This window comes from Pecten maximus, chromosome 17, assembly GCF_902652985.1.
Source record: "Pecten maximus chromosome 17, xPecMax1.1, whole genome shotgun sequence".
Taxonomy (NCBI): Eukaryota; Metazoa; Mollusca; class Bivalvia; order Pectinida; family Pectinidae; genus Pecten; species Pecten maximus.
In genome coordinates, this window is record NC_047031.1 from 31301950 (window position 1) to 31323696 (window position 21747).

The window sequence follows — 21747 nt, forward strand, 5'->3', positions numbered from 1 at the left end:
ACATCTAATAAGAATTTTCTCACTACACAACAGTTTTAAATATAGATTAATCTATTTTTATTTTTCTTAGTCTTAAAATTGTCTCAATTTCTTGAATAAGTTTATACTTTAAAACTATTTATTCGCACTTCACTTTTGTTGAATAAGCTTCTTCTCCATTTAATTATTTTTAGGAAAAAAAAAACTTTTATGATCTAAAACATTTAAACTTCATGTATCCTCATGGTAACTATGCAATAAAAAATCTAGAAACTTAAATAAATTTACTTGGATTTCAAATATTTTCTCATAAAAAAATAATAGAAAAATTTATCAACATAGGACATAAGAAAATGTTTTGTTTAAATTATTTTCTTGAGCGATTCTTTGCATCATCTTGTACAAACATGATAAAATAATGAGTTGTGTATCAGTCGATATCAATATTTGATGTCTATTAAAATGTATTGTTTACACAAAGAGACAAAACTTGAAAAAAGTGACATGCAAAGTGCAGATTGAGGCAAAACAAAAAATAAATGAAAAACTGAAAAAGAGTCAACACAAAATGACAAACATATCTTCAATAATAATGATAATCTTGTTATTTGCATTATGCTTATACATTTTAGTAGTAAATTTTCGAAAAATCAGGAGGTTGTTTTTTACGCTAAATGACCATAAAATATTCACATCTAAATAACATAGATTCCAAATAGAAAAGCAGTGGTTCAATGTTGATCAGTAAGTTCTTTTGAAAACAACACTCTTTACTCTTAAGAATCCTTTCCAAATTCAACCAGGATAATACACATCATATTGGAACAGTTCAAATTTTAGTACTGATCAAACACAAAAATAGTGTTTAGTATTAAAATCACAATGGAGAAACTGAAAAACAACAAAAAAAAGAAAAAAAAATACATTTACAAATTATGGGGAAAAATAAGTATAATGAATGCTTACAAGTCAATTGAAAAATAAGTGAAAATTAAATTGAAGCACAAAATATACAGGTTAAAGACAATTCACATTTACACAAATCAAATAATGAAATGAAAATGGATTAGTAAATACAAACACATTGTACAGGCACCAATTCATCAATATCAAAAAAGTTCACAAAATTGGAAAGTAAAGAAAATAAAACGAGGCAAATTATTTGCATTGATAAACAAAAACATCAGCACTTTGTACATTAAAGAGAACATTCAGCACTCCAGGTATCTATACTTATCAAACCATAAAAATTACCATCAAATAAAAATGTACAATTGTGTATAAACCCGACAAAATTTCCCTGTAATCAAGGTACAATAGGACCGAGTCCATCTGTATCCAAACATCTAAACCCTAAAAAGATTTCTCTTCTTTTTCAAAGCAAACTAAAAATAAATGGTATTTTTAAGAATTTTTAAAGAAATGAGAAAAATAAGTGATATGTTGAAAACTACAACCATTTTGAAAAATAAGTAATTAAAATTGAAACCAATACCTCCAAATAACATATTATATATGATTTCTTTCTTTCAAGACTCTGATCTCTTCATCCCAAGTTAAATACTTTCCTAAGCTCGATATATATATTGTTTTCTTTCTTTCTTGCAGATCAAATTTATCCAGATATTTATTCAAACATTGTTTAATTTCTGTGCTCGAGTATTTTTTAATTTCAAAGAAAAGTCAGTTATTGGTCTTTAACATAAACGTTTGAGGTGTTCGATATCTCATCCAGAGTTATCTTCCCTTAGCATAATGTATCCAATTAAACATAAGTCATATCCTTGCTGCTGTTATTTCTTATTTTTTATTTTATTTTACATGTTAAGTATTTTTACCAAACTGACAGCAATCACAAATAAAAAACAAACAAACGAAAAAAAATCAAGAAAAATCTGGACAATTAATATGAAGCTATGGTGTTTAGTATCAACCAATCTGACATCAAGTATGAAAAAAAGACCTTTAATCTCACAAGGTATTGCATAAACAAAGTGTTACAAATCCAAAACAACCATATAGACAGCACTATACAAATATTTCTCTGGTCCCAAATTCGACTTCTTGCAAGATATATAATTGCATAGGTTATCCCCCCTACATGTAGATATATATCTTTTCCATGGTGGGAGTACATTTAAATCGGAGTACTCCAACCTAAATGTGGTTAAACAAATTCAAATTTTTCTTCACTGTCATGCGCCGTCTTCAGTCAGCTGTCATAGTTTGTATGTTTAATTTTTATTCTGATACCGGAAGTCAACAATATCCTCAGCACTTTGTTCTCTTGGCACATAATATATCCACATAGCACCAGTTTCTTCAAAAAGCAAAAAAAAAAAAAAAAAAAAAAAAAATTCTTTCATCCTGTGAAAGAACTTGTTCCAAAAGAGGGCTTTCCCATTATCCGTGTCCGTGGTTGTCCATCTGTTGTCCAGAATCCAGCCTACATACTGTAAAGGACAGACATTACACAGCGACATTAGCATTCAACTTATTTCTATCTCTACCTAACTGTATTTTTTCACCAAAACACTGAATTTATTATGTATGTATACATTACCAAAATTTGCTACATCAGAAATTTAAACTATATGTTATTTAAACTTAATTTTTTAAAAATATTGTTTTGTATTTTTTCAGGTCATCATTCTTTAACCTTAATTTGAAAATAAAAATAACTTGCATATATATCTTTTATGTATATATATATTATATGATGTTATTTTGTTCAACCTTTTAGTTATATTATTTATTCATTTATTTATCTACTTTTACCATCTGTACACCACCTAAAATGTTTTCTAATTAATTATAATAGGCCTAGAGGAATTCATTATTGACCGAGGGGATCATTTTCACAAATATAACGATATTTTTTGTTGTTTACCTACTAAGTTTGTGTTACTGATCCATGTTCTATGTCTATATGTGATCGTTTGTAATTTACTTGCGCGTCTTGATAAAGGTGCAGATTGCCTCGAAAATTCGACAATTTACTTGCCTGTACTGTCATTATTACTACTTGGCAAATTATATTATATTATATATATATATATAAACACAAAGGACATATCACAAGCATGATGGGTATTTCTACAGCAATGTCCCCTACAGGCCCCTGCTAAAAATAGTAACAGTGACCTTGACCAAAAAACCCTGAAACTCAAACATGATCTGTAGCTACTCATACTGAAGTTACACACCAACTTTCACCAACATACCTTGAAGTATGGCCGTGAAAAATGCGGAAAACTGAGTGGGCCGACTAACAGACCAATAAACGGACGGGGAGGAAACAGGTTTCACCAGTAAGTGACTAATAATACCTGTAGTATTTTCAGTTGATTGCATTGGATGATTATATAAGTGACTAATAATACCATGTAGTATTTTCAGTTGAATACATTTGATGATTATGATTGGACTTTACCTGAGGGCCCCAGCAGCAGCCAGGTTGGTTGTCTTGGTGTTACGCGTGACAGGTTTGTGGTGTCGTAGGGCATCCAGAGCATGCTGCCAATACCAGCATGTGCGACAGAAGTATTTAAAGCACTGCATATCGCGACAGAAATATGGACCCTGCTGGACACCACACATACTACACATTGAGTCCTCCAGGTAGGGGTCTATCTGGATCTGACAAAAATCAAACAAGAAATTCTCTATAAATTAATAAACATGTTCATGCAATCACATTTTCAAATGTTGAAAATAACTAAGGTTAAGAAGCAAGAATGTTGCAATCTAGAAATAGAAAATTCACAGCCACATATCATATTATGCAATTTGTAAAGTTTGTCTCGTCGATACAATTTACATTACATTTTGGATTTAAAATTGCAATATTTTCTAGGTTTTGATTCAACATGAAGATCTACAAAGTGGCCTGCTCTTGTTTCCAACTCTCTGGCAAACATTTCCAGAAAGTTCATTATTGAAGTATATGTATAGATCTACAAATATTTTGCCGTTTTATGAAGTCTTTTTAAGTTATCATTTTGAATGACTAGATCACCAGTTATTATAACTTCCTGTCAATATTACTTAAATTATTAGTGTTTAAAGGATTCCGATACCTTTTTTGTAAACTTGGGCGTCTTTATCTCGACAAATGCTGCTCCAACGGCCTTCATGTAGCTCTTCTTGCTGCTGAATGTGACACGGCCACTACCTGTTACAGAGACAAAGGTCAACACTTAGGTAACAAGGTCGTAGTAAATGTGACACGGCCACTACCTGTTACGGAGACAAAGGTCAACACTTGGGTAACAAGGTCGTAGTAAATGTGACACGGCCACTACCTGTTACGGAGACAAAGGAGGAATGGAGACAAAGGTCAACACTTAGGTAACAAGGTCGTAGTAAATGTGACACGTCCACTACCTGTTACGGAGACAAAGGAGGAAAGGAGACAAAGGTCAACACTTAGGTAACAAGGTCGTAGTAAATGTGACACGGCCACTACCTGTTACGGAGACAAAAGGCAGAAAGGAGACAAAGGTCATCACTTAGGTAACAAGGTCGTAGTAAATGTGACACGTCCACTACCTGTTACGGAGACAAAGGACAGAAAGTAGACAAAGGTCAACACTTAGGTAACAAGGTCGTAGTAAATGTGACACGTCCACTACCTGTTACGGAGACAAAGGAGGAAAGGAGACAAAGGTCAACACTTAGGTAACAAGGTCGTAGTAAATGTGACACGGCCACTACCTGTTACGGAGACAAAGGAGGAAAGGAGACAAAGGTCAACACTTAGGTAACAAGGTCGTAGTAAATGTGACACGTCCACTACCTGTTACGGAGACAAAGGAGGAATGGAGACAAAGGTCAACACTTAGGTAACAAGGTCGTAGTAAATGTGACACGTCCACTACCTGTTACGGAGACAAAGGAGGAAAGGAGACAAAGGTCAACACTTACGTAACAAGGTCGTAGTAAATGTGACACGGCCACTACCTGTTACAGAGACAAAGGGCAGAAAGGAGACAAAGGTCATCACTTAGGTAACAAGGTCGTAGTAAATGTGACACGGCCACTACCTGTTACGGAGACAAAGGTCAACACTTAGGTAACAAGGTCGTAGTAAATGTGACACGGCCACTACCTGTTACGGAGACAAAGGAGGAAAGGAGACAAAGGTCAACACTTAGGTAACAAGGTCGTAGTAAATGTGACACGTCCACTACCTGTTACGGAGACAAAGGAGGAAAGGAGACAAAGGTCAACACTTAGGTAACAAGGTCGTAGTAAATGTGACACGGCCACTACCTGTCACGGAGACAAAGGAGGAATGGAGACAAAGGTCAACACTTAGGTAACAAGGTCGTAGTAAATGTGACACGTCCACTACCTGTTACGGAGACAAAGGAGGAAAGGAGACAAAGGTCAACACTTAGGTAACAAGGTCGTAGTAAATGTGACACGGCCACTACCTGTTACGGAGACAAAGGAGGAAAGGAGACAAAGGTCATTACTTAGGTAACAAGGTCGTAGTAAATGTGACACGTCCACTACCTGTTACGGAGACAAAGGAGGAAAGGAGACAAAGGTCAACACTTAGGTAACAAGGTCGTAGTAAATGTGACACGTCCACTACCTGTTACGGAGACAAAGGAGGAAAGGAGACAAAGGTCAACACTTAGGTAACAAGGTCGTAGTAAATGTGACACGGCCACTACCTGTTACGGAGACAAAGGAGGAAAGGAGACAAAGGTCATTACTTAGGTAACAAGGTCGTAGTAAATGTGACACGTCCACTACCTGTTACGGAGACAAAGGAGGAAAGGAGACAAAGGTCAACACTTAGGTAACAAGGTCGTAGTAAATGTGACACGTCCACTACCTGTTACGGAGACAAAGGAGGAAAGGAGACAAAGGTCAACACTTAGGTAACAAGGTCGTAGTAAATGTGACACGTCCACTACCTGTTACGGAGACAAAGGAGGAAAGGAGACAAAGGTCAACACTTAGGTAACAAGGTCGTAGTAAATGTGACACGGCCACTACCTGTTACGGAGACAAAGGACAGAAAGTAGACAAAGGTCATCACTTAAGTGACAAGGTCGCAGTAAATGTGACATGGCCACTACCTGTTACGGAGACAAAGGGCAGAAAGTAGCCAAAGGTCAACACTTAGGTAACAAGGTCGTAGTAAATGTGACACGGCCACTACCTGTTACGGAGACAAAGGAGGAAAGGAGACAAAGGTCATTACTTAGGTAACAAGGTCGTAGTAAATGTGACACGTCCACTACCTGTTACGGAGACAAAGGAGGAAAGGAGACAAAGGTCAACACTTAGGTAACAAGGTCGTAGTAAATGTGACACGGCCACTACCTGTTACGGAGACAAAGGACAGAAAGTAGACAAAGGTCATCACTTAAGTGACAAGGTCGTAGTAAATGTGACCCATCAACTACCTATTGAGGAAATAAAACTTTAGGGACAAAAGGTCATAGTAGATGTGACCTTCCCATTGAATGCTGGGCTGACAAAGGACAGAAATATACATAATGCAAAGGTGAAAGGTTAAGTGATGATGGCATTAATGCATTTCCTGATGAAAAAGATTTTTATTTGACAACAGCTAATCAAGAGCATACAAGATTAAACAATTTACATGTAATGTATTTTCTCTCACCTATAGGGTATTTATGTTTATAAGCACGGCACAAGATTAAACAATTTACATGTGATGTACTTTCTCTCACCTATAGGGTATTTATGTTTGTAAGTACGGTACAAGATTAAACAATTTACATGTAATGGACTTTCTCTCACCTATAGGGTATTTATGTTTGTCTGTGTCTATTCCAGCATAGACCACATTTCCAAACAAGTCATTCATTATGTTGGCCAGGGATTCTGCAGTCATCATACCGTGGAGGGCACCGACAAATATTGTCTTGTTGGAGTCAAGTCTCTGAGAAGCTTGACGCACATAGTTACTGTCCCCCTGGATCCAAGGGATCACTTGCACCTGATGAAAGAGAAAATGTCCATCAATTTTTAAAATAATAGACAATTCAAAAAGTTTGTGACATGTGCTTTGGAAATTACAGTGTTGTAACAAATTTTCTTTATATTTGTAGTACTTTTGTAAGTGAGCTGATGGAGTTTTATCAGTAACATGATTTCAATAAAGAAAATTTGATTTCAATAAAGAAAATTTAGAATTTAAATACAGTGTCATTTTTTAGATAGTTCAGTCCAGTGGAACTACAGCTGTTCAGCAGAAATTAACATATTATATATATATAATTAAGCAACACTAACCTTGGCCCTTGCCACAAATTATCACTTCTAGAAATTGTGAAACTTATGGTGTTTAAAAGTCCTGATGGACAAACGAACACTACATTAATATAGTCATGCATTTAAGCACTGAACTGTTACCAAATGGTATAGTCAATATGAATACAATTTAGATGACATAAATAGAATGTCGCCCGTTGCATTTCTGTTAATTCGGAAACGAGCCCCTGTGAGTGTGACGACATTGACAATTTGATAATTTCGTATAGATCAAGAATGGTGCTTACAGTTATTTCGTGTTGACTACATTTTTTTAATTATAAAAATATACTCTCATAACTTGTCACGTTGCTTTATTTTTCTTTGGTTGCAGTGGCAGCCATTGTTTTACCTACAACATCTGGAGCTGTATCCCTACACTGACCGAATCACTGTAAATTGTAGTATACAGTCTCATGAATACAATTTGGTTTACAAACGACACATACGCAAATGCAACACAGAATGTAAATATATGTATATATTTATCATGGTACTGTATGTTACCTCCTTGGCTCTCATTCTGCGACTGGAGATTTTGTAGTAGTAATCACCACTGCTGAAGTCATGTGTACAGTCCTGTAACATTGATCTGATCGCCTTCTCGGACTCGAACAGTAAGTACACATACCCTGTAACACATGAATAACTAGGAAATGTCTAAAACACAAATGCTCCTGCTGCAACTTAATTGACCGAAACACCTTGATAATTTGTAGTTATCTCCCTTGACCGTTAGCTTACGTTTGGCAGTAAACAACATGGCTGACAATTAAGGCTGTTCCAGCGGCCTATAAAGCCGCTTGTTGGAGTTCTTTCAAATCCAAATAATCTAAATTCAAAAACGTTTTGTCGGAAATTGACAAACGTATGTTTTATTAACAAATGTAGACAAAGACTCAAATGTTCCGGAAATACCAGAAACACAAACATGACTACTGTACAATAAAATACCAGATATCAGCTTCTCATATATCGTGATTCGTATTGTATCGTGACCCCTGTCTCGCGATACGAATCGTATCGCTACCCAAATCGTATCGCTACCCTCCTTGCAATACACCGCTCTAGTCATTATGGTTTGTTATATACAGTTATACATTATATACACAGTTGGTACATATTTACCATCAGACTTCGAATTTTAACAATGGACTTCTAAAGAGCCCTAATCTGAATGTGAACTGACATTGCCCAGGAAATAAAACCTGATTCTGATGTAATATCTAACACAAAAAGGAATTTATCTTACCGTCTTTCCCTGGCCATTCAATTTTAAAGTTTCCAAACTTGTTGAAGGCTGACTGAAGTCCAGCTGAAAATGGAGAATAAAGTAAAGTCAGGAAAGTTTGTAAAACACAAGATAAGGATACCGATCTGAAGATTAAAAACATGAGATGAACATCATGTAGGTTTTTGTACCGGCTGATTTTAGGACAGATCAATCACACTTTAGCACCCTATAAGATTCTTTTCGACTTGAACTCTTGACCTGCTCTTCATCACCAAATCAGCTACATACAGTGAAGCTGTGTTCACTCAAAACAAGACAACAGACAGACAAATGTATTGATGTAAATGACTAACCCATTCAGGGTTGTCAAAATATATTCATGGTAGTAATAGGATTATTTTTGTTATTTGTTCAAACATTATTCTTCATTAATTAAATTTCTTAATCAATGTTACAAAACATCACATACAGGATTTTTTAAGTGACGATAGAGCAACAGAAAATCTAACAAACAACACATCATAACAACTAGCACCATAGAACTTGTTTTGTCCCATAAGACACTACTCCAAACAATTCTGACCTTCTGTGATATCCCGGGGAACACCTCCAATCTTACCTTCTGTGATGTCCCGGGGAACACCTCCAATCTTACCTTCTGTGATATCCCAGGGAACACCTCCAATCTTACCTTCTGTGATATCCCTGGGAACACCTTCAATCTTACCTTCTGTGATGTCCCGGGGAACACCTCCACTCTTACCTTCTGTGATATCTAATGGAACACCTCTAATCTTACCTTCCGTGATATCCCAGGGAACACCTCCAATCTTACCTTCTGTGATGTCCCGGGGAACACCTCCAATCTTACCTTCTGTCATATCCCAGGGAACACATCCAATCTTACCTTCTGTGATGTCCCGGGGAACACCTCCAATCTTACCTTCTGTGATATCCCAGGGAACACCTCCAATCTTACCTTCTGTGATATCCCGGGGAACACATCCAATCTTACCTTCTGTGATGTCCCGGGGGACACCTCAAATCTTACCTTCTGTGATATCCCGGGGAACACCTCCAATCTTACCTTCTGTGATATTCCGGGGAACACCTCCAATCTTACCTTCTGTGATATTCCGGGGAACACATCCATTCTTACCTTCTGTGATGTCCCGGGGAACACCTCCAATCTTACCTTCTGTGATATCCCGGGGAACACCTCCAATCTTACCTTCTGTGATATCCCGGGGAACACCTCCAATCTTACCTTCTGTGATGTCCCGGGGAACACCTCCAATCTTACCTTCTGTGATGTCCCGGGGAACACCTCCAATCTTAACTTCTGTGATGTCCCGGGGAACACCTCCAATCTTACCTTCTGTGATATCCCAGGGAACACCTCCAATCTTACCTTCTGTGATATCCCGGGGAACACCTCCAATCTTAACTTTTGTGATGTCCCGGGGAACACCTCCAATCTTACCTTCTGTGATATCCCGGGGAACACCTCCAATCTTACCTTCTGTGATGTCCCGGGGAACACCTCCAATCTTACCTTCTGTGATGTCCCAGGGAACACCTCCAATCTTACCTTCTGTCATATCCCGGGGAACACCTCCAATCTTACCTTCTGTGATATCCCAAGGAACACCTCCAATCTTACCTTCTGTGATGTCCCGGGGAACACCTCCAATCTTACCTTCTGTCATATCCTGGGGAACACCTCTAATCTTACCTTCTGTCATATCCTGGGGAACACCTCTAATCTTACCTTCTGTCATATCCTGGGGAACACCTCCAATCTTACCTTCTGTGATATCCCGGGGAACACCTCCAATCTTACCTTCTGTGATATCCCAGGGAACACCTCCAATCTTACCTTCTGTGATGTCCCGGGGGACACCTTCAATCTTACCTTCTGTGATGTCCCGGGGAACACCTCCAATCTTACCTTCTGTGATGTCCCGGGGAACACCTCCAATCTTACCTTCTGTGATGTCCCGGGGAACACCTCCACTCTTACCTTCTGTGATGTCCCGGGGAACACCTCCAATCTTACCTTCTGTGATGTCCCAGGGAACACCTCCAATCTTAACTTCTGTGATGTCCCGGGGAACACCTCCAATCTTACCTTCTGTGATGTCCCAGGGAACACCTCCAAGGAACACTTTACACGAGTAAGTAGGATTCTTGTGGTTACGTGGACACAGCTGTCCACTCCAGGTACAGCTGGCTTCACACATGGCTGTTGAGAACAAAACGGGGGGTCATCTCAAAACAATAATATCAGAATAGGTTTTTGTTGATTTGGGTAACTTTTAAAGACAAAGGTCAATTCTTCAATATCACAATAGCTGTGATTTCAAAAACTCTCAAAATTCATCAAAAATTTCCAAAATTGGAGCTAAGGCACAGTTGACCTAGTTAATAGTTAAAGTCAATAGTGTCATACTCGAGGTAACCTAGATTACCTTACATGTTATTTTTATCATTGGAACTAAATGTTTGCTTTAAGTTAAGAAGGTATTTGAGTTATCAGACTTTGAGTTTAAAAGGGTCTTTGAGTTATCAGATTTCGAGTATAGAAGGGTTCGAGATAGGAAAGTTTGCTTGTATGTGAACCTTTTTAACAGATGTCACCGAAGGGACAGATTTTTATCTAATATTTCAAATGCTTGCACAAACACCATGTACATACTGTAAACATACATATTTTAGTGGTAATTTTATTTTAGCGCTTTTCGCGCTGGAAGCCTTGCGCTAAATTATGATTGCGCTAATTACTTTTTGTACGTTCCATTTCTATAGAAAGTTCTGTGGATGCGCTAATTCATCATTGCGCGAACTGGCTAAAATCTGCAAATGTGCTAAAATTTCATTGCGCTAAAATAAGTACGTTTACAGTATTTAAACATGCTTTTATTGTATTTAATTATTTGATGAGATTCCATAAACGTGATTACCTGCAGCGTTCCTATGGAGACGAGCGGCTCGATCTATAGCATATGGATCAACATTGGCCATGAGCATGGGGTTGACGGAATAGCCGCCAGCCCTGTTGGAGTGGATGAGCTGACTCGCCATAGAGTTCATGGCTGCGTTAGCGCTGGTGGCCTGAATGATTTGCTGCTGCTGAGCCTGCGCCTGTGCGGCCACTTGAGCCTGTTGTTGCTGGGCATTGAAGAGTTGTGTGGCTACGTCATGAACCTGGGGTTTTGCGTTCCTTGATCCCATGTTAAGGGAGTTCTGTTTGAGAGAAATTATTTTCTCATATATTGGCAAATATCGGAAATGTCTGCATTCATACAAGAGGCCTTTGTTATGTTCTGTCTATGTCACAGTACAGAGATGAAACACTGGATATCGACTCTGCTACCAATTATGCCAGGCATCAGGAGAAATATTGGCCATGTGAGTTTTATCGGTACGTCATTTGCAGTTAATTCAAACTGACTTCAACGTAAGAAGCTACATATCATGATCATAGAATTAATCATGTGTCATAGAGATCAGTAAACAAGAGGCCCAGAGGGCCTGTATGTCTCACTTTGATGTTGCAGTCATTGTGGCAAAACATACTTTATTTCTACAGAAGAGGAAAGATTTCAAAGGATGGCCTCTATTTCTCCTATTGGGCGTCACCTATCGGGCCCCTTGAAAGATCAGATCCACTGCCTATACAGAAGTGTTTCCTCTTCACCTAAGGATATGCTAAGTTTGGTTGTCAGGTCAAAATCCATGGAGTTGTTCATGACTAGTAGCGATTTTCAGGAAAAGTTTATGAATCGACAGATGGCGGTCGACAGTTGCTGCACCATGCTGTACATAACATGCTATCTGAAAACTGACTAAATTTAACAGACACATAAAAAAGAAACCTACCTTGCAGACCTCCACACTTACCATCATGTCGACTAGAGCACTATCCGAGCCTTCACTGCTGATGCCGCTTGTGTCGGAATCACTAGGAGACATACTTCTGCCAGTTCGGCCGCCATTCATAAGACTCGAGTAAATCATCTTTTCCACGGGGGAAAGGGCAGACTCGTTCAGCGAGCTGGATGGAGAGAGGGTTCCATAGTCACTGCAATGGTAGTTTTTGACCTTATTGGAGGGGGTTTTATGATGTTTCCTCATACATTATAAGATATAGTTATCTTACTTATTCTAACAAGGCAGAGTAATGATCTAGTTATTGAACTCATAATAGAGACTTTTAAGATATATTTCCTCATATTTTACAAGATGTAGTTATCTAATTTATTGAAAAATGATGTAACTATGCCATAGTAATGCAAAACAATGTAATGTTGATTATTTACAATACTTTGTCACAGATATAGGGTCCCTCCACACCCTTTATGATCCTAGAGTACTTCGGTGGTGTTGAATACGACACCTACAATCAATATATACCTGTTGGGTGTACATGGTGATCGCCCCTCCACGTGTTGTTGAATACGGACATCTACAATCTATAAATACCTGTTGGGTGTACACGGTGATCGCCCCTCCACGTGGTGTTGAATACGGACATCTACAATCTATATATACCTGTTAGGTGTACACGGTGATCGCCCCTCCACGTGGTGTTGAATACGGACATCTACAATCTATATATACCTGTTAGGTGTACACTGTGATCGCCCCTCCACGTGGTGTTGAATACGGACATCTACAATCTATAGATACCTTGTTAGGTGTACACGGTGATCGCCCCTCCACGTGGTGTTGAATACGGACATTTACAATCTATAGATACCTGTTGGGTGTACACGGTGATCGCCCCTCCAAGTGGTGTTGAATACGGACATCTACAATCTATATATACCTGTTGGGTGTACACGGTGATCGCCCCTCCACGTGGTGTTGAATACGGACATCTACAATCTATATATACCTGTTAGGTGTACATGGTGACCGCCCCTCCACGTGGTGTTGAATACGGACATCTACAATCTATATATACCTGTTAGGTGTACACGGTGACCGCCCCTCCACGTGGTGTTGAATACGGACATCTACAATCTATATATACCTGTTAGGTGTACACGGTGATCGCCCCTCCATGTGGTGTTGAATACGGACATCTACAATCTATAGATACCTGTTAGGTGTACACGGTGATCGCCCCTCCACGTGGTGTTGAATACGGACATCTACAATCTATAAATACCTGTTGGGTGTACACGGTGATCGCCCCTCCATGTGGTGTTGAATACGGACATCTACAATCTATAAATACCTGTTAGGTGTACACGGTGATCGCCCCTCCACGTGGTGTTGAATACGGACATCTACAATCTATAAATACCTGTTGGGTGTACACGGTGATCGCCCCTCCACGTGGTGTTGAATACGGACATCTACAATCTATAAATACCTGTTAGGTGTACACGGTGATCGCCCCTCCACGTGGTGTTGAATACGGACATCTACAATCTATATATACCTGTTGGGTGTACACGGTGATCGCCCCTCCACGTGGTGTTGAATACCGACATCTACAATCTATAGATACCTGTTGGGTGTACACGGTGACCGCCCCTCCACGTGGTGTTGAATACGAACATGTACAATCTATAAATACCTGTTGGGTGTACACGGTGACCGCCCCTCCACGTGGTGTTGAATACGGACATCTACAATCTATAAATACCTGTTGGGTGTACATGGTGATCGCCCCTCCACATGGTGCTGAATACGGACATCTACAATCTATATATACCTGTTTGGTGTACACGGTGATCGCCCCTCCACGTGGTGTTGAATACCGACATTTACAATCTATAGATACCTGTTAGGTGTACATGGTGATCGCCCCTCCACACCCTTGATGGCCCTGGAGTATTTGGACGGTGTTGAATACGAACATGTACAATCTATAAATACCTGTTAGGCGTACACGGTGATCGCCCCTCCACACCCTTGATGGCCCTGGAGTACTTGGACGGTGTTGTGTAGTCCTGTTTTATTTGGCTGGGGTAGTTGTAATCCTGCTTCACTGCCCCGGGGTAGGTGTACGCCTGCTGTTGGGTGTGGCTCTGGGAGGCAGGCATAGAAAAAAGCTGAAATCCTGAAATAAAGTGAAAAAACTTTAGACAAGAGGCACAACAGATGACCTTCATTACTTCTCTGGAAATAGTCCAGTAGCGCTATAATCAATGAATTCCCATTTATTATACCTGTACTTCACACACATTACCAATTTGAAAATATTAGGACGTCCCGCCAACATTCAAGATAATATAATGCAGGGCTTTTTCTCACTGGTTTGGGATGGGGCCTTTTTGTCTCATTTTGGGAAGAAAATTGATGAATTGGGAAAGAGTTTTCAGGAGTAAACTGCAAATTTTGGGAATTTCGCTTAAATATGAAATAATTTAAATTGGGAATGGGGCCCATTAACGGCCCCAAAAAGCCCTCAGAAAAAGCCCTGTAATGTAAACTATTTATTTTACAACAAATACAAAACAAGTTCTATCAATTTATATTGATCACGTTTGTTAGCTCAGATGGAAGCATGCCACCCATTAAAGATAATATTACTATTGATATCAACAGACCTATCATCCATAAATCTTAATATATCTTACTGCTGATTCATCAATATTTTGTGAACTAAGATAATTATTTTTCAAGAAATTTTCAGTGACCTCCCTACAGTTTTTTTCCCCAAGATGTATGTCTTATTTGATGGTTTGATTCTCTATGAAAATGCAAACATTCAATAATTTTATGAAGCTGGAGAAATCTCGATACACGTCTATTTTATGTCCTCTAACTGACAATTGATACATACCTGGGTATGCTGCTGTGTTATACATTGTATCGTAGCCCGTCTGTCCAATGTCCTGGAGCGCAGACTGGGGTAATGTTATCGGAACCCCACCTTGCATTGCTTCTGCAATTGAAAGTCAGGGTTTTTCTCAGTGGTTTTGAATAGGGTCTTTTTGTCTCATTTTAGGAAGATTTTGTCAGGAATACATTGTAAATTTTGGTAATTAGACTTAAATATGAAATAGTTTCAATTGGGTATGGGCCCATTACCAGCTTCAAAATGTCCTCAGAAAAAGCCCTGAAAGTAAATAATTTTTTCATACTGGAAGATTATGCCCCCTACCATTTTAGAGTTGGGAAAGGGGATGAGAACATTTTTCAGCTTGAATGTTTTATGGTGTTGCCTGAATTGGTTAATATTTTAGACTTCATGACATGCGTTTGGTCTTTGGCAATTCATAGGAAGGGAGAGGGGTTTAATTCAATGTGTAAGGTATGACATAGTGACTTATGTTTGGTCTTTGGTAATACATAGGAGGGGTTTGATGTAATGTGTTAGGTATGACTTAGTGACTTAGATATGACTTAGTGACTTAGATATGACTTAGTGACTTAGGTTTGGTCTTTGGTAATACATAGGAGGGGTTTGATGTAATGTGTTAGGTATGACTTAGTGACTAAGGTATGACTTAGTGACTTATGTTTGGTAATTGATAATTCATAGGAGGGAGAAAGGGGCTGAATTTAATGTGTTAGGTATGATTTAGTGACTTAGATATGACTTAGTGACTTAGATATGACTTAGTGACTTAGGTTTGGTCTTTGGTAATACATAGGAGGGGTTTAATTTAATGTGTTAGGTATGACTTGGTGATTTAAGTTTGGCCTTAAGTAATTCATAGGAGGGGAGAATTTGATGCTTTATGAATGTACATAACTTACGTTTCGTTTGTTCTGGTGGAATATTCATGCCACAAAGGTTGGTCAGATTGAGCGTGTTGTCCAGGAGAGCGTTGATTTGTTTGAAGATATCCTGCTGACTGAACTTCACAGCTTCCCCATCAAAGTCCTCTACATTGACAGCTGGTAATTCCTACAACAGGAATTCATCCAGTAACTATGGTTTTGTTGAAAGTACCTGCCTACATTGTATTTACTCTTCGGACAGTAGATATAAAATATGATGTCTTTGTGCTATTTTCAGTACCTTTTTTGTATTTCAGTATATCCAGGGAATCCCCTTGTGCTATTTTTAGTACCTTTTGTAGTTCAGTATATCCCTTTGTGCTGTTTTTAGTACCCTTTGTATTTCAGTATATCCAGGGGATCCCCTTGAGCTATTTTTTGTTTCCCTTGTATTTCAGTATATCCCTTTGTGCTGTTTTTAGTTCCCTTTGTATTTCAGTATATCCAGGGAATCCCCTTGTGCTATTTTTAGTTCCCTTTGTATTTCAGTATATCCAGGGAATCCCCTTGTGCTATTTTCAGCACCTTTTGTAGTTCAGTATATCCCTTTTTGCTAATTTTAGAATTTGTTAACGTCAATTTGTCCGGTAATAATGGTAACCCACCATGGCTATCACTGTGTGCCAACTAAGCTTATATTTCATAGTTGGTAATAAGCAGTGCTCAAAGTGGATATTTTTACCAGGTGGCCTGTTAATTGGCTACCAAGTCATAAAATCTAGGTGCCAATTAAAAAAGTTTGTCGCCTGGCCTAGTTGTCCTAAATTAAAAAAAGAAACAATTAAGTTCTTTAGATCAGCATAGCATCTCTCTAACATTTTTGATTGTGAACGTCATTTTAGCATTGACTGCAACCTTTGGAAGATTAACAAAATCGCAAATTTACAGTTTTGTTAGTGGCCATGCAGGCACCTTATAGGTCAATAACTGGTCACCAATGGTGAATCTAAGGCCCCATGGCCACTAAAATAGGCGAACTTTGAGCCCATATAAGTCCACCACAGTATTTTTAATTGAAGTTTATCTTTAAACCCACTGGGTTCATGAATGGAAAATGACAGAATAATGAGTTAGCATTTGAGCTAGCACCCTCGGTTCATTATAAGATAAATATGGTACAGTCAAAAGTTTGTGTTGGTACAGTACAGTGAGACAAAGTTTATGTTCGACTCCATGGGCTAATTACCAATTACAGGATAAATACAGTAGCGAGGCAAAGTTTATGTTCGACTCCATGGGCTAATTACCAATTACAGGATAAATACAGTAGCGAGGCAAAGTTTCAAATGTTTCAACTCCATGTAATCTGACAAGCTATATTCGTCAATTTACAGTAAAATGCAGACCAGGCTTTGAAATGTAGCCAGTAGCTGATCACAAAACAACCTCCTGTTTCAGATATTCACCATGTAATAAGTCAAGGGAGACAACTTACTTTACAGTAGGAGGTAGCCTTATTGCTTTATTGGACTTTTGCATTTGTGATTTTTACTGAAAAGATATTTTTGGGCTACAATGTAATCATAATTACTAGCCAGGACAGACAGATAATTTATGACCTCATTTAATTTAATCAACACCAAGCATGTTAATACAAATACCTCTGTACAGAGATCACTGCATACTGAATTAATAGTTTCCACCAAGTTTATTTTGGTATCATCAACTGAAACTGTTATGAATCAACACTTTTCCCCCAGTGATTTATGTCATTATTTTTATACCAATACCTGTGTTAAAAGAGATAAAATTAGTCAGTACGCGCTGAGCTATAGTTACTGCATCATGAATAAGACAACACACTAACCAGTCTCAAGTTATGGTACTTCATCACAAAATGAATCTGCTAATACAGTTAAATAGACCACCCAGTTAAAACACCATCTGGTTAAAACGTCACCTGTATTATGACACTGTTAATACACCATCTGGTTAAAATATCACCTGTATTATGACGCCGTTAATAAACCATTATGTTAAAATATCACTTGTATTATGACAATCTGTTAATATAACACCATCTGGTTAAAATGTCACCTGTATTATGACACACTGCTAATACACCATCTGGTTAAAACGTCACCTGTATTATGACACACTGCTAATACACCATCTGGTTAAAACGTCACCTGTATTATGACACACTGCTAATACACCATCTGGTTAAAACGTCACCTGTATTATGACACACTGCTAATACACCATCTGGTTAAAACGTCACCTGTATTATGACATTCTGTTAATACACCATCTGGTTAAAACGTCACCTGTATTATGACACTCTGTTAATACACTATCATGTTAAAACGTCACCTGTATTATGACACTCTGTTAATACACTATCATGTTAAAACGTCACCTGTATTATGACACTCTGTTAATACACTATCATGTTAAAACGTCAGCTGTATTATGACACTCTGTTAATACACTATCATGTTAAAACGTCAGCTGTATTATGACACTCTGTTAATATACCATCTGGTTAAAACGTCACCTGTATTATGACACCCTGTTAATACACCATTATGTTAAAACGTCACCTGTATTATGACACTCTGTTAATACACTATCATGTTAAAACGTCACCTGTATTATGACACTCTGTTAATACACCATTATGTTAAAACGTCACCTGTATTATGACACTCTGTTAATACACTATCATGTTAAAACGTCACCTGTATTATGACACTCTGTTAATACACTATCATGTTAAAACGTCACCTGTATTATGACACTCTGTTAATACACTATCATGTTAAAACGTCACCTGTATTATGACACTCTGTTAATACACTGTCATGTTAAAACGTCACCTGTATTATGACACTCTGTTAATACACTATCATGTTAAAACGTCAGCTGTATTATGACACTCTGTTAATACACTATCATGTTAAAACGTCAGCTGTATTATGACACTCTGTTAATACACCATCTGGTTAAAACGTCACCTGTATTATGACACCCTGTTAATACACCATTATGTTAAAACGTCACCTGTATTATGACACTGTGTTAATACACCATCTGGTTAAAACGTCACCTGTATTATGACACTGTTAATATAACATTATGTTAAAACGTCACCTGTATTATGACACTCTGTTAATACACCATCTGGTTAAAACGTCACCTGTATTATGACACTGTGTTAATATACCATCTGGTTAAAACGTCACCTGTATTATGACACTGTGTTAATACACCAATCCCTGGTTAAGTAACCGCCTGTGTCGAGACATCACCCATGTTAGACACCATCCGTATTAAAACAACATCCATGTTAAGACAACACCTGGGAAAGAATTCATATTTGCAAGACACGACCTGTATTAAGACATGTATTAAATTAAGACACCCAACTGGATTAAGACACAACCTAGTAATAAGACATACCTGTGTCCAGACATCAAACTTGTAATACACGACCTGTATTAACACAGCAAGCACCTGTATTAAAAAACCACCCATGTTTATATATAAGACACCATCTGGTTAAGACAACACTTGGTTAAGACATCTCCTGCATTAAGACCTCACCGAAAACAAAGACACCACCTGTATTAAGACCACCGAAAATTAAGACACAACCTGTAATAAGACAGTGATCACCTGTATTAAAACACCACCCATGTTTATATATAAGACACCATCTGGTTAAGTCAACACTTGGTTAAGCCATCTCCTGCATTAAGACCTCACCGAATACAAAGACACCACCTGTATTAAGACCACCGAAACTTAAGACACCACCTGTATTAAGACACTACTGAAAATTAAGATAGCACCTGGTAATAAGACACCACAAATATCAAACTTGTAAGACACGACCTGTATAAGACAGCAAGCACCTGTATTAAAAAAACACCCATGTTTATATATAAGACACCATCTGGTTAAGACAACCCTTGGTTAAGACACCACATAACTTTAGACACTACCTTATTAAGACACCATCAGTGATAAGACACCACCCATGTAATACACCACCTAAATCAAGACACCATCCGTGTTTATATATAAGACACCACCCATGTTTATATATAAGACACCACCCATGTTAATACACCACCTAAATCAAGACACCATCCGTGTTTAAACACAAGTGGTAAGACACTTTAGTTCAACTCACTAATAAAACTCTTACGAAACCAAAACACCACATTTAAAACTTCCCAAAGAAGTTATTTTTAAAACAATTAAATGTTTGTTAGATTGTATTTTAGTGTCAATATAAATGGAATCTGGATTATAGATAATAGAATGGCACCTGTTAGATGAAGCCCAGATTAACAGTGAGGGCAGATTGATGTCAAATGTTAGTATCTCATCAAATAAACCATTGGGTGTTGATTGAAAGTATCCGATATTAAACTTCCATGAAGAAGGTCTAATGTGTTAAAAAGACAACTTTTCAGACTTATATATTGTCCGATATTTCAACTTCCATCGAGAAAATCTTATGTGTTAAAAGAGAACTTTTCAGACATAAGATTATACATTATCCGATATTAAACTTCCATGGAGAAAATGTAATGTGTAAAAACGACAACTTTCGGACTTCAATATTAGTCTTTATAAATACAGGTTTGGCTGATAATCAACTGGTTAAACTAATTGTCCATGTGGCATCAGAATAGTTAGTAATTTAATACATTTAGGTAAGCATACAATGCTATACAATGTACTGTACCTGTCAAATGCCTTGAATTCCATATTTCTTGAATCTTTAACTCTTAATCAAATTGAAAGTTACATTTTCCAATTCACAGACATACGTGAATATATCCAGTGGAATATATTTAGCTCATATGTTTCCCATATTTCCAGTAGATTGGAACAAGTCTCCTCATGTCATCTTGGATAACACTAATCCCAACAGATATCATTTCCACCATTAAATTCAATAAATGATATGTCAGTTTATCTCGATCTTGTTGTAGCTAGTACGTTTTGTACATATACCAAGTTTCTTGGAAAATCATTTGACTACAATCTGTCTTTACAGATATTCTGCACCAATCTTAATTTAATTCAAGAAAATGTTCTGAAGTAACTTTCAAATCAACAAATTAGCACTCTTTTCAAAATTTCTGGCAATTAAAATCCCTCAGTTTTTTTCACAGACATCACAGCCACAAAGAAAATGTATTTATGATATTTTTTTTTGCTATAATTATGGTTAATCAAACAGTTCAGTTATTTCCCAGTGTCTATTGAATTATCCACAATGAAACAGCTATATCCTGTGTACATAATTCCAATGTGTCTGTTCCAGTCACATCCTCTGAGAATTCTAACACCTTGCCTTAGAAACATCCCTGGCTGTACTTTCCCACACACCAGGACCCAACAATGTAATCACTTGTTCCCTCAAACTAAGAAATGAAAGTTATACATCCCCAATCCAGTCCTGTGATTGGCCAATGAGACAGAAGGATAAAAACCATGACGAAATATAAATGGTTTTACAAGATAGAACT

At 37.7% G+C, this 21747-nt stretch overlaps 1 protein-coding gene across 1 annotated transcript; it reads right to left on the reverse strand.

The window, feature by feature from the left end:
* Positions 1–906: 906 nt before the first annotated feature.
* On the reverse strand, positions 907–17095 carry LOC117315315 (cytoplasmic polyadenylation element-binding protein 1-like). The gene is made up of 13 exons (XM_033869463.1): positions 17075–17095; positions 16235–16385; positions 15315–15416; positions 14405–14588; positions 12416–12596; positions 11476–11758; positions 10644–10757; positions 8531–8593; positions 7786–7910; positions 6766–6964; positions 4059–4153; positions 3413–3618; positions 907–2432 (listed from the first exon to the last, which is right to left on the reverse strand). The coding sequence occupies exons 1-13, from the start codon at positions 17093–17095 to the stop codon at positions 2426–2428; spliced, it is 1731 nt and encodes a 576-aa protein (XP_033725354.1). The 3' UTR covers positions 907–2425.
* Positions 17096–21747: the final 4652 nt, after the last annotated feature.

Coding starts and splice junctions, on each gene's coding strand:
- LOC117315315 (XM_033869463.1), bottom strand. CDS start 17,095: ATGACGTTCACAATCAAAAAT. Junction 4,154..6,765: donor CAAACATAAATACCCTATAG/GTGAGAGAAAGT, acceptor TCTCTGTAACAG/GTAGTGGCCGTGTCACATTC. Junction 3,619..4,058: donor CGCCCAAGTTTACAAAAAAG/GTATCGGAATCC, acceptor GATTTTTGTCAG/ATCCAGATAGACCCCTACCT.